This window comes from Vigna angularis, chromosome 3 (assembly GCF_016808095.1).
Source record: "Vigna angularis cultivar LongXiaoDou No.4 chromosome 3, ASM1680809v1, whole genome shotgun sequence".
Classification (NCBI taxonomy): domain Eukaryota; kingdom Viridiplantae; phylum Streptophyta; class Magnoliopsida; order Fabales; family Fabaceae; genus Vigna; species Vigna angularis.
Window position 1 is genome coordinate 11572041 of NC_068972.1, and position 13978 is coordinate 11586018.

Sequence of the window (13978 nt, forward strand, 5' to 3'; positions counted from 1 at the left end):
CACACCAATCATCCATGGATTAGTACCAAACATTCACATGTCATGTTTCTAAACCAACCACTGATTTAATTTTCACATAATCACTCACATTAAACTCACGATAAGAGACATATACAACCTTAGTTAAAATCTTGGTATTTTCGCTCAACCACAAGATTTGCTTGCTTAGCGAATAATACTTGACAACTCATTCGCTCAGCCACCAAATAACTTGCTCAACGAAAATACTACTGGAACTTTCATATCTAAATGCTCTCAAAAGTCATCTAACGATTATATTTTCGCTTTGTGAGTGTCAAGTTAGTGAACTCTTTGACTTTGGTTTCATCCAGCGAGATTTTTCTCGTCCAATAACCACTAAGTCAATAGCTCCCTGATATTAATTTCGTCCAACGAGCATATACTCGTCTATCGAATCTGCATAATTTGCAGAACAGAATTATGCAGATTTATTCCATTCCAATCTTGTAGAACTAATATAACACTAACCACAAATGTTAAAATAAACCAACAATGAGACTATACACAATTCAATGATTCAATTCACCTTAAATGAAATCTCAATCATATTTACATTCCAGCATACAATCATTAAGAAGATTTAAAATTACTAACTCAATTTAATAGGGAATAATTCATCAAACAACTCAATTTCACAAACTAACTATCATACAAGCATACAATAGTCAATTATAAGTTGTGTATCAATTAAAATCAAAGTAATTTAGCTTTCCTTATTTGTAAGAGGATTAAATAGTTCTAATGGTCCTAGAACGACTCCAACAGCTCAAAGAATCCTATATGCTCCTACAAATCACGAAAACACGATGGAGATTATCGTTAGTACCACTTAACAAAGAGTCCTATAGGGAACTCAGATGACACATGCAAAGATGAAAACATCTCACATGTACAAACTGAAAAAATGAATAGAAACTAACTTACTCTTATGCAAGAACTAATCAGACTTGAAGACTTGGCTTCAATGATCACTCAAGTACTCTCTGATTGTATTATGATTTAAAACCTTAAAAAAATAGTAAATGACTCTTAAAGAACAAGTTTTAGAAAGATAACATTTTTTAAGATAATAAAACTTGTTAAATAAAATATGCTTAAACTTTTAATATTAAAATAAATGAATCTCATTTTAAATTTAATATTAAAATAAACGAGTCTCGTTTTAAAACCTTATTTTATAGACTCTTATTAATATAAAAGAAAATTAAAATGTAGATAAATAATAGTAATATTAGCCACAATTTGAGAGAACAAGAGTTAAAATTTGAAATGAAAAAAAAATTAATAATAATTTAAAATTGTTAACAACAGTCTCTTTAACTTTCCTTTATAATTTATCAAAAATTACAATTTTGATTAATCAGAACTCAAACGATTTAAATTTTACTTGTATCAAAGATATTATTAAAAAAGGATGGTTAATGGGTGTTTATTACTTGAACCGATGCTAGTTTATTTTTATAAGCTACCCAACTAGTTTATAAAAACTAGGTTAGCTTAAAAGTGATCATTTTTTTAACTTTTCATTTTATCCTCAATGATTAATTTAAAATATATTTTTATCCATTTTCTTTTTAAAAATTCAAATAACACATTCTATGTTATCAAGTAGTTCATTAGCTAATATTTTCAATTCAATAAACTAGCTTACACTGTTCCAGTAACTAGTTTTTTACTGAGAAAAATGAGATTCAAAGACATAACTTTCAACAAAATATAAAAAAAAGATAAAGTAAATAATAAGATTGCATGACTAATGTAAGAAGTGTGTGGATTTTTGAATGTATTGCTTTATTTGATGGAACATCATGTTACACTGTTACAGCAGTTATGTTCTCCACTACACAGCATCCATGTGCATTAAAAGCAAAGGTGGATGAATGTTACTTGGCCCAGAGAAAAGTGATCTTTATACTTTGTTTAGTAAAGAGTAAAGTGTGCAAGCGATGGTTGTGGCCAAGATATTTGATGTTAGAACTAAAGGAAGTGAAGGATAAATGCGCCCTACATCTTTTCTTATAAGAAGCCCTTCAATTATTGGATAGTTGAAAACAATGATATAAGATGTAAGCAAAAGCTGTATGGACATCTGGTCCCAATTTCCCACTGATACCACTCTGTATATGCCCGCTATGAAGCAAGATATGTTGATGCTGAGGAGTGCAACCATTGGGACCAGAAACATGTTTGATGTTCTAAAGTCATATTTGTCCATTTGGTAAAGCCTAGTCTGTTCCTCATCCTCAACTTTATTGGTTGGCAAGAAACTAGCATCTTTCAAACCAAATTTCTTCAGTAGAGCATCCAAACATCCATATAGATGAGATGTGATTGATACAATCATCCACATCCTTTGTTCAATTATCCATTTTCTGAATGTTCCTCCAGTTGAAATCACTTCAACAATGTGCTTGGTGAGAACTGATAGAGGGATAAACAGAAAAATGAAGAAAAATGGGTCTGAGACCTGACACACAAGTAAAATCATGAGAGCTGTGTTTCAGTATTTGAAAGCTAATGTAATGAATTCAAGAAAAAAATGAAGGCATAGGAGGAACAGGCTTAATTGTTACCTTTGGGTACAAAGGAATTCCACTTATCAGACAAAGCTGAGGGACAATTGCTAAACACCAAAGGGGCAAGCAATAGAGAGGGAAATATGTTAGTTGTGCATAACAAAGACTCTGAAGTATAGACATCCTTAAAGGCCCACATATAAGAGGGCAAAACCTGCTTAAACCAATATCAAGCAGTCCACAGTACCATCTGGTGCCTTGAACTAGTAAATCATTCAAATTAGTGGTACCATTTCCTAGAAACTGTGCCTGTGGTGGATCACACAACACTGAATTCCAACCATTGCAATTCAATATGAATCCGGTGTGAACATCTTCACATACTGTACCATACAGGAACCCAACCTGGAAGCATACTCCGAAAAAAGAATTGCATTGTTTAAGCTGGATACATGAATTAAGCTATATATGCTTGGATTATAAAATATCTCCATACCTCTTTACCCCATTGAGTCCCAATTTCGTAGTTACAAGAAGCCAATAGAAGAGTCTCCTTTAAAGGCAATGTACGTCCAGCTGTGACTGAATCTGTAGTGCAGTTTTGGTTTAAGGATTTCATGAACTCATTGGATGTGCCAACATATTGTTGGAGTTCAAGGTCAGTGTCTAACATCCAAAACATAAAATTGTATCAGTATGCAGTGTGTGCCTATGTATGTATGTATGTATATGTTCATCCCAAATGACAAAATTTCAATAAACAAATCATCATGCTGCACACCTTTGATTTTGTAATTTCCATATAGTGATTCCCTTTTTATATAGAAGCCTGTGCCAGACAATACCGGTCCCATGAGCCCATCCATACCTTGCCATAGAACCTAGGTAAAAGCTTGGTTAGATACAACGTTGTTTTGAAGATATAGATTCTACACAATGATAGATATCTTGTACTTTATATGCTGATCTGTGCTGACTGTCATATATGTCGTTCTTGCTTATGTTGTGATATTTCTGAGGAAATTGAACAAAAGCAAGTGAATGAGATATCTCGGGATTAAGGTGGAAACACAATGCTTGGCGTGCTGAAGCTGGGCTATTGCAGAACATGTCACAATCCAGCACTAGAATGTACGGAGCATTGCTTATGACAGCAGAGACTCGGTACTGCAAGAACATATACATATTTAATAAGTATTCAAATATCTTATTACAAATCTGTAAAGCTGCTTGTGACTGGTCACTGTATGCCCATGTCTTCTTTAATAGAATATTCAGATCTTTGTGTTACATATGTTTGTCAGTTTTTTGCAAATTGAATCAGTGACAGTATCGAGATTTTAGTCCTGTTCACCTCGTTCCAATAGGTTGAGTCGCATAATTTTGTCCTAGAAACTTTAATAATAGTACAGAGAGAGAGATGTAGAGAATCTTACAAGGGAATTGAGGGCCCCGGCTTTGAAATGGTGGGGATGAGAAGGCTTTTTCTCACGGGAAACATAGACAAGGAAAGGCAATTTCACCTGCTCTATTTCACTGCTGCTATTCTCCTGTATCACCTGCCATCATCAGTGTTTGTTTTGATAAGTTGGGTAATTGGATTTTCTCATGAAAATTGAAAAGTAAACCTGGTGCCATATGCAAACATGATTTTTGTTGTAATATCACTGCAATTCACTGAAACAGATGCTGCTCAAAGAAAATTAGCCATTTATCCGTAAATACTTATAGGGATGAATCAATTTTGTGATACGCTTGTGGTTCAAGCACTAATTAAGCCTAACATACAATTTTGAATCTGAGATAAATGAACTATAATTGAGCATACCAACGCTATTCAAATCAGTCCATTTACAGTTCTTTCACCAAAGGATAATACTGTGGATAACATATTTGTACCTCTATAATAGGTGTATGATTTTGACTTCTTCTGACAGTAGTATCTCCAGAGTTGTCCTGATCTTCTTTTACTCTTTTTATGCCTTCTTCAAAAGCCTCATACTTTTCCTGCAGAAATTTGACTATCAACTATCACTTCCAAAATTCAAAATTTCAGAGAAAATTAACTTCATCTCACACACAAACCCACCTTGATCATTTTCTTGTCTGCAAGAAACTCAAAGCTCACATCAAAATCAACATCATCACTCTCTGAGATAGAAAAGTAAGCCTTGGGGCACCTACATTCTATTTTGTATCTTGTGCAGAAAGGAAGCCACCACCTCGCAAATTTCGAAGCCTCCTTCATGGCATTCAAGGTGACAGGCGAACCCCCATCATCAGAAACATACAGATGCAGCTTCTCTGGTGGGTAATCCAGTGCCATGGCCGATAACAAAGTGTTCATTACGTCCGAAGTGGGTTCCTTAGTGGGGTCTGCAGTGCATATGAACACATCCAGGGGAGGGAGATTGTCATCTTGTGGTAATCGCTCAGGAAACACAGTTCTGGAAATGGGGTGCCAACGAAAAGCTTGATTAAGAATCCAAATGAAGGAGAGAATGATTTCAGAGGCAAAAACAAGAAGCCAAGGGAAGAAAGAGGCTTCTCGCGTTTGTGGATCCTGAAAGAAGAAACACAGCCTATAATAAACCAAGAAACAAAGAGCAGAAAAATGGAGGAGCATGTATAGTCTATTGGTGAGAACCAAAGACTTATTCACATGGCTAACACTGAGAGGAAGAGTTTCCTCCATTGTTCTTCCTTCCTTCCAATGATCTAAAGGTTTAAAGACTGTATCTGTTCTTCTAGTTCATTGAAATATCTGATAGAAAGCATGAAACTTTTCACTGCCCAACTTAGCTTTTATCGGAAAAAAATATTTTTACTTACACTGAAAACATTATCTGAACCAATGACACAGAATTCTCTTAAAATATTATAAAAAAAATCTATTAAGATCGCAATCTAATCGTTTGAATTTGGTACTAGAAAAGTGGGAAACTTTGAACACTTTATGTCATTTTCGCACAACACATAATTAAAAACGTCGTTTATTTCTTCCTGTAACAATCGTTATACGTGAGACTGATGGGGAATTCATGGAAAAAAGTTAAACCTGTCCTACCCTTTAATTTCTATAGGATAATGTTATGTAATGATTGAGGACATTGTTTGATTTTAATTTAATGAGACAAATGTTACTTGTTGACAGGGTAGTATTGTTTCAGAATGAGGATTTCAACCCATCAGTTATAATACCCCAAGTTTATAATTCAGTACTTTTTAAAATTAATCAGCCGAGAAACTTACGTCTTTTCTCAGAAGAGAAAAAATATTTTTCTTTCATAGTTACAGAAGAATAAAGATTAAATAAAAACTTATTATCTATAAATACCAAATGAAGAAGGTAAAAGAAAAAGAGAGAAAAAGGAGTGTGATAAATTTTTATCAATATACTTCCAGCATGTTACTATAGTAAGAAAAATGAAGAAATAAGATATTCATCATCTTATTTATTTATTTATTTATCTTATTATTATCTTTACTCACTGATTTCATTAATTATTTTTGTTTAATAAAAATATTTCTAATATTATTTTGTTTGTTCTATTAGGTACTATCACTAATACAAAAACAACTATAACGTCACGCGTTCTGCGTCCAATAAACCAACTTTAAAAATGAGTGGTGACATTTTTGTAAATAAATGCAATTATTAGAATTGTAATTCTATCTAAAAGGATATAAAAGGTCGAATGAATTTTAAATTCAACTTCAAAAGGTTAGTGAATTCAATAAAAAAAATTGGGCGGGTATTCTCTTCTCTTCTCAAACTTTTCTTGAACGAGACGGGCATCACATGTCATCTTTCTTTCATTTGATACAAATGCATGTTAATTAATTACTTTATGTATAATTTTTGTTTGTTTTAACCGATTATTTTCGTACTCTTGTCCGCGCATTTTATTTTTTCTCTCGACGAACTTACCTTGTGAATGTTAGTTTTCGTTTTGGTTTTGAAGAACTTATTTATTGAACTTGTTTGTTGTTGGTTATTATTACACGTTCATAATTCATGCTTTATAAAATACAAAAAACTGACATTTGTTGTTAACAATTGATACGTGGGTCGCATCGCATACAAATTTGATTGTATAAAAGAATACAGTATAGATTAGAAAGTGACTCCTAGGTCGTCTCTTAGAAACCAACGAAGTGTAAGGGTTTTTGATGGATGTTTTGATTTTAGTATGGAAAATTAAAATGGAACTGAAAATTAAATAAAGCAAAATTAAAAACGTTGAAATAAAATTTCAAGAAAAATTCATAAAGTGCTTGAGCAATACATAAACAAATGAAATTGGCGTGAATAAAATAAATTAAGCAAGTAAACTGCTCCTGGAATAAAAGTTGAAAGCCTCCTAAAATGAAAGTGTACTTCTCTTTTCTCCATGCGACTACACAAGCTCACGCCGTGACCCACTTACCTTCAACATACTTCACTTCTTTTCCAAAATAAAAGTTGCCCACCTCTGCACCTTCTTCACTCAACAACTAACTAAAAAAAATAAAACAAAATGAAGTGGGTTTTTCAAAGAAAACCGTGGCCTCCCAACAACCAATTCAATTCTATCTTCCAAGCAATTCACGTGCTTACCACTCCAAACTCTTACCACTTCTTGTCTTTTTCCCAGAAAAAACAATTGGCATTTACTTCTCCTGCAAACCCCTTCCAACATATATTAAAATATTTCAAGGTTGATCTATCATTCACGTAACTCATGCAGAAAATGAATTTGGAGTTTTCTTTCACCAAGTAAACACACCTTTCTTCTCCTTTGATTAAACAATAATTTAAAATGAAGTGCTAAAGTATTCTAGCCACACATCTCCATCACGTGAAAGCATAAAGTGAAGAAGCCAAAACCAAATTCTCTTCTATTCTCTGATGGACGTGAATGCCTTCTCCATTTCAATAAATTGAAATTCCAATCCATGCAGCAGCCTCTGGTACAAAAAGAAATGTTGAAAGGCCAAAGAAAGAGGACCAAGAGAAGGTGGCAGCCGTGAACACTCTTCAGAATAAAAATAGGAAGTGGACCTTATTGTTCAACTCTGTAACAGCATTCACCAACCAACAAAAACATTCCTAGCTAAGAGAAAAAGAAGACTAAATGAGGGTGATGGCCAGTTCCAGGCCGTGTATGTGTTGTGACAAGACCGGAAGCAAGAGGAGAAGGGTGATGGCCAGTTCTGGTTTTGGAATAAATGAATCTCATTTTAAATTATTGTTTAATCAACTTAAAGAGTTTGGTTAGATAATACTATAACATCCTAAGAAATTAATAAAACTATTTCGGGATAATTAACGATAAACATGATAAAATCATGTTTGGGTCAAGATTAATTCATGATTAATTAGTACTAGACACATCAACTAATCCTATAAGTACATATAATTATAATGATTAAAAAATTGAGTTTTTTAATATCTTATTTTATGTTTATCCGAGATCGATATAATCAAACACTGATTTCATCAAAGTGTTTTTTGTAATTTTTTTTAATTTGGACCAATTGAAATAAAATACTAAAAAACAAAGATGATCAATAAATATAACTACCAATAGTGAATAAGAGTGGTCTTATAAGATTATTCTCCATCTTGTAATAACAATCTTTATAAATATACTTTATAAATTCGTGAAGAAATGTTAACCCATATATACCGTGTGAGTTTAATGTTCAAGTAAATAAAAAAGAATCCCTTAAAAGAAAAATACATCAAAAGAGAAAGACACATCTTAGATGGGGAAGACCATTTAATGATGGTAAGAACAATATCTATTTATCTCTCTCATTCCTTTGTATATATATTTACTTATTTAAATACCGTTCTATAATATAAAAATTTATTTTAATTTTGTTTGTCTAAGATGTAGTTCTTTGTTTTAACGATATCTTTTAGAATCAATTCAGATGTGTTTAAGTGGTGAATTTTGATAATGCTATTAATTGAGATACAGATGATTGATAATTCTGTGAGAAAAGAATAATAATATTATTATTATTATTATGCATTTTAATAAGTTCACGACATTATTGATACTATTAATACTATACACAGTTATATTTATTTACTTTTTAAGTATTTATAAAACTAAATTGTATGTATTAAGATGGATCTGAATAGGCGAGGGTATAAGTTTAAGCTCCAAATTAATAGATTTTTATTATTTTAATCTTTCAATATTATAATGAAATTAATAAAAAAAATAGATATAAAAGTAGAATTTAAATTTTAAAAACTACAAGCCTTTTAAAAACGTCCAACCAAAAGAAGAAAAGAGACATGATGAGTTAGTTTGTCCTTTTTAATCACAGTTAAAATACAATAGTTTAGATTTGAGATAGGGATCCACATCTGAATGAGAAAGAGAGTTGAGATAAACATTGGCTTAGTTAATTAACCAAGAAAACAGACACAAAATGCTACAGCAGTGGCTCCCCTTTTCTCCAGTCCATTAAAAAGGCTTTCCCTCCGACAAAAAAGGGCTAAAAAGGGAAAGGAAAATACATGCATGCACACGTACACCACACCATGTCGCTTTCTTCGCCGGTGACAACGTTGGCAAACCCATAACCATAATCTCTGATTCTCCCATGAAACTGCTATCACATTAACTATAACAACATCACAACATGCAACGCCACCATCCCTCCCTTCCCTCCCCCTCCCTTTTAACCCAACAAAATGCACTCTCTCTTCCCTTACTCTTTCGCCCCACACTTCTGACACTCCCAACCCTCACCACGCTCACCCGCCGGCATGGGTCACCACACCCGCCGCGAGTCCTACCCTTCCGCCACCTCTTCCCGCTTGGACTACCACGTCCACAGCCAGCGCCGCCCCGACACCAACGCCCTCTCCTGGCCATTCGGCAAGCTCCATGGCCTTGACGATGACCAAGTGAGGGAGACGGCGTACGAGATATTTTTCACATCGTGCCGGTCCTCGCCAGGGTTCGGGGGCCGCCATGCCCTCACGTTTTATTCTAACCATGAGAGCAACGGTAGCGGGGGCGAAGGGGGGAAGACGAACCAGGTGGTGACGAAGCCGATGAGCAGGGTGAAGAAGATGTTGGGGTTGAGGATGGTGAAGAGGAGTCCTTCCCGGAGGATGGTCAGCACTGGCGTTTCCTCCATGCCCTCCTCGCCTGTCGGTGCCCCCGGCAGCCCTCTCTCGGGATCCGTGCCGTCGTTCAAGCCACGACGACCCATGACGGCGGCTGAGATCATGAGGCAGCAGATGAGGGTCACGGAGCACGATGATTATAGGTTGAGGAAAACCCTCATGCGGACCCTCGTGGGCCAAGTACGTCTTCCATTTTCCATTCTTCATTTGTTTTTCCACAACGTATATATGTGCTTGCATTCAATTGGTGCTCTTTATTTTCTAAAGGATTTCTATGAAGAGTAATGTTGCATGAACACCCTTTATTACAAGCATGCGCATATATAAAGATGTGTATCTCATCCAGCGAAAATTTCATCGAAGATAATCCATTTTCTAACAAGAGATGAATCCACACCATATGAAAATTTCCTTCATTTTGTGGCATATAGTGTGAAAGGGAAAAAGAATAGGATATGTACATGTGATGGAAAAAGAATGCATAAATAGAAAGAAACTTGGATAGTAAAGGAAATAAGTGTAGTAATACACGTGGTTTTTGTTGTATATAGAATGTGGAAGCTATTGGTCTAAATATTTGTAATTGGTTGTTGGATTTCAGATGGGAAGGCGTGCAGAAACTATTATCCTTCCCCTGGAACTGATACGTCACCTAAAGCCCTCAGAATTCAGTGATTCACAAGAGTACCATATGTGGCAAATTCGACAGCTCAAAGTCCTTGAAGCAGGGCTTCTCCTCTACCCAGCAATCCCTCTAGAAAAGACCAGCACATTTGCCACGCGCCTCAGGGACATTGTAACAAGTGGGGAGTCCCAACCTATAGACGCTGGCAAGAACTCAGACACCATGAGAAGCCTTTGCAATTCTGTGGTTTCTTTGTCATGGAGGACCCACGATGGTACTCCTGCTGATGTTTGCCACTGGGCTGATGGATTCCCTTTCAACATTCATCTCTATACATCTCTTCTTCAATCCATTTTTGATGGTAGGGATGAAACACTAGTGCTAGATGAGGTTGACGAGCTACTTGAGTTGATGAAGAAAACTTGGTCTATATTAGGCATTACCTTGCCAATTCACAATGTGTGCTTCGCTTGGGTGCTGTTTAAGCAGTACGTAACCACTGGCCAGATTGAAGCTGACCTTCTTTGTGCCTCACATGCCATGATGAATGAGGTGGCAAATGATGCTAAGAGAGAAAAGGAATCTACGTATGTTAAGATAGTATCATCAGTGCTGAGCTCAATGCAGAGTTGGGCAGAGAAGAGATTGCTTAACTACCATGAGTATTTCCAACGAGGGAATGCTGGTCAAATTGAAAACCTTGTACCTGTAGTGTTGACAGCCTCAAAGATTTTAGGTGAAGATCTGACATTCACTGAAGGGGAAAGGGAGCAGAAAGGAGGCACAGCCATAGTGGATTACAGAGATCGGATTGATAATTATATTCGTTCTTCCATGAAACATGCATTCGATAAGGTTTGGATATAACCTATAACTTTAGCTTTAGTATTCCACCCTAGCCAAGTCTTGTAATAATATTGTGTTTCTTTGTCTGTATTTGGTGTAGGTGTTAGAGACAGTGAATGCCAAGTCTGCTGAATCTGAAAGAAGGAAAGAATTCAGTGAAGTTATGCTCCAACTGGTTCAGGAGACTGAAGCGTTGATGCTGAAGGAAAGACATCATTTTAGTCCAATTCTAAAGAAATGGCATTCAACAGCAGGTGCAGTTGCAGCAATGGTGCTGCACTCCTGCTTTGGAAAAATGTTGAAGCAGTATGTAAGTGAAGTGAACTCATTGACAACTGAGTCAGTTCAGGTGTTGAAGAAGTCTGGAAAGCTAGAAAAGGGAATTGTCCAAATGATGGTTGAAGAAGCTAGTGAGTGCGACGATGGCGGCAAAACAGTATTCAGAGAAATGGCTCCCTATGATGTTGATTCAATCATATTGAGTCTTCTAGGAAAATGGATTGATGATTCATTGCTCCAAGGAAAACTGTATTTGCAGGCGGCAAAAGATACTGAAGTAAGTTTTGGCTATATGATTCTTATTCCTTCGCAGTGGAAGGACACAAAATGATCACAATTTTGTTTATCAGAGAATATGTAACTTGTAATTTTTTTTTTAATGCAGACGTGGAATGCAAACTCCAAATCAGAGTCATATGCACAATCAGCTGCGGAGCTAATGAAATTGGCCAGAACAACTGTGGAAGAATTCTTCAAAGTTCCAATTGCAATTACAGAAGATTTAGTTCAAGATCTTGTTGATGGATTGGAAAACCTCTTCCACGACTACATGAAGTTTGTTGCTTCATGTGGTAATTAGTCTGAATTCATAAATAACTACTTACCAACTATATTATAATAACATGAAGAATTTATACACAGTTATCAATATATCATAATGATAATAACTGTCACTATAGAGTAATATAGTTTGAATTGTATGGTTTTGGTTTTTATCTCACAACACTCTACCCTCTTCCAGGTTCGAAACAGAGTTTCATTCCCATGCTTCCCCCGCTGACCAGATGCAACAGCGATTCAACGTTCACGAAACTGTGGAAGATGGCTGCTCCATGCAGTGCTGGTTTTGAAGCTCATCTACGAAACATTAATGGAAAACATGAAAGTCAGAAGCCTCGGCCATCCACTAGCCGTGGAACACAACGCCTCTACGTTCGGCTCAACACCTTGCATTATCTCCTATATCAAATTCATTCTCTTGAGAGAACAATCACCATGAACCCCGGAGTTATTCCTTCAAATCGCCTTCGCTTTGCAAGCAACCGCAAGAGTTCTGGTTCATTCTTTGAATCAGTGAACTTATCCATTCTAGTAGCCTGTCAACATGTCTCAGAAGTTGCTGCATACCGTCTTGTATTCCATGACTCAGCCTCTGTGTTGTATGATGGCCTTTACGTCGGTGGTGTTGCAAGAGGGCAAATGAAAGCTGCACTGAGAATTCTTAAGCAGAATCTGACACTAATGACTACAACTCTAACAGATAAGGCTGAACCGTTGGCATTGAAGGAAGTGATGAAGGCCTCGTATGATGCATTCCTTATGGTTTTGCTTAGTGGTGGAAGCTCACGGGTGTTTAGCCGATATGACCACGAGGTAATCCGAGAGGACTTTGAGAATTTGAAGAGAGTTTTCAGCAACAGTGTGGAGGGGTTGATAGCAGAGAATGTGGTCGATGGAGAGGCTGCAGTGGTGGAGGGAGTGATTGCATTGATGGGTCAAAGTAGTGAACAGTTGATAGAAGATTTAAGCCTTGTGAGCTGTACGTCAAGTGCGATAGGTTTGATGGGTAATGGACTAAAGTTGCCAATGCCTCCAACTACAGGAAAGTGGCATAGATCAGATCCCAACACAATCTTGAGGGTGTTGTGCCACAGAAATGAGCGTGCAGCAAATCTTTTCTTGAAGAAAACCTTCCAATTGCCAAGGAGGAAATAAAGACTTTAAGAAGGAAGGAGAAAAAGCTGAAGGACAGAGAATCCGATCTGGCAATGCATTTTTTGTTTATGATTCCTACTTTCTAAAACTTATGCTTCTATGGGGAGGGAGCGGGTTGTATATTTTTTTTGGGATATGAGAGGTGCACGGAGCTGGGTTTGGGAGGGGGAGGGAAAAAGGAGGGACCATATATGTGTTTGAAAGCACATAAGCTCCGAAATGGAGAAAAGAACAGTCAAAAGAGCAATGTTTGTTTGATCATTCATGAAAAATTACTAACTTTGACTGAACTCAAGTTCTTGAGCAACGTGTTTCATTCCAAATTATCTAGCACGTTCATCTTCACAAAAGTAATCAATAATGCTTACTCTCGTAATGATCAAGCGCTGTTTAAGGAAAATAATTCTCACATTAACATGGATAAAAAGGAGGAACGGTTTTCAATATAGTATTTGACTTTGTTATTTATAAAGTGATGGAATAAAACAAATATTAGGACCCATCCACATTTATGATGCACCGTAGATTGAGGAAGAATGTTTTCCACTTCTGCAAAAGTTCCCCATGAAGTGCTCCACTACACCAACTTGTTTTTTGTATTTTTGCTTCTTTTCAATTATAAATTGGAAGCCAAGCAACGTGGCAAGAGAAACTGAGAAGGAGAAGCCACACTGCAGAATCCATCATCCACCGTGAAGAAAAGAGAGCCACGGTGAAGGAGAGAAATAGAGTTTTTTGTGTGAGAGAAATACCGAGAAGTGTAGACACAGTACAATAGAAGATACTGTAAATGTGAAAGTGAGAGTTTTGTATATCATCCGAGAGGGTGAGATTTAT

General features: G+C 36.1%; 2 protein-coding genes across 2 annotated transcripts; one reads left to right on the forward strand and one right to left on the reverse strand.

Annotated features, from left to right (window-relative positions):
* Nucleotides 1-1791: 1791 nt before the first annotated feature.
* On the reverse strand, nucleotides 1792-5390 carry LOC108343404 (cellulose synthase-like protein G2). The gene is made up of 8 exons (XM_017581665.2): nucleotides 4627-5390; nucleotides 4437-4544; nucleotides 3974-4096; nucleotides 3492-3704; nucleotides 3319-3418; nucleotides 3034-3203; nucleotides 2595-2942; nucleotides 1792-2488 (listed from the first exon to the last, which is right to left on the reverse strand). Exons 1-8 carry the CDS (start codon nucleotides 5230-5232, stop codon nucleotides 1931-1933), a joined length of 2226 nt encoding a protein of 741 aa, XP_017437154.1. The 5' UTR covers nucleotides 5233-5390; the 3' UTR covers nucleotides 1792-1930.
* Nucleotides 5391-8994: 3604 nt separating this feature from the next.
* Nucleotides 8995-13402, forward strand: LOC108342215 (protein unc-13 homolog). Its single transcript, XM_017579947.2, has 5 exons — nucleotides 8995-9855; nucleotides 10277-11155; nucleotides 11247-11702; nucleotides 11811-11997; nucleotides 12168-13402. Exons 1-5 carry the CDS (start codon nucleotides 9310-9312, stop codon nucleotides 13139-13141), a joined length of 3042 nt encoding a protein of 1013 aa, XP_017435436.1. The 5' UTR covers nucleotides 8995-9309; the 3' UTR covers nucleotides 13142-13402.
* Nucleotides 13403-13978: the final 576 nt, after the last annotated feature.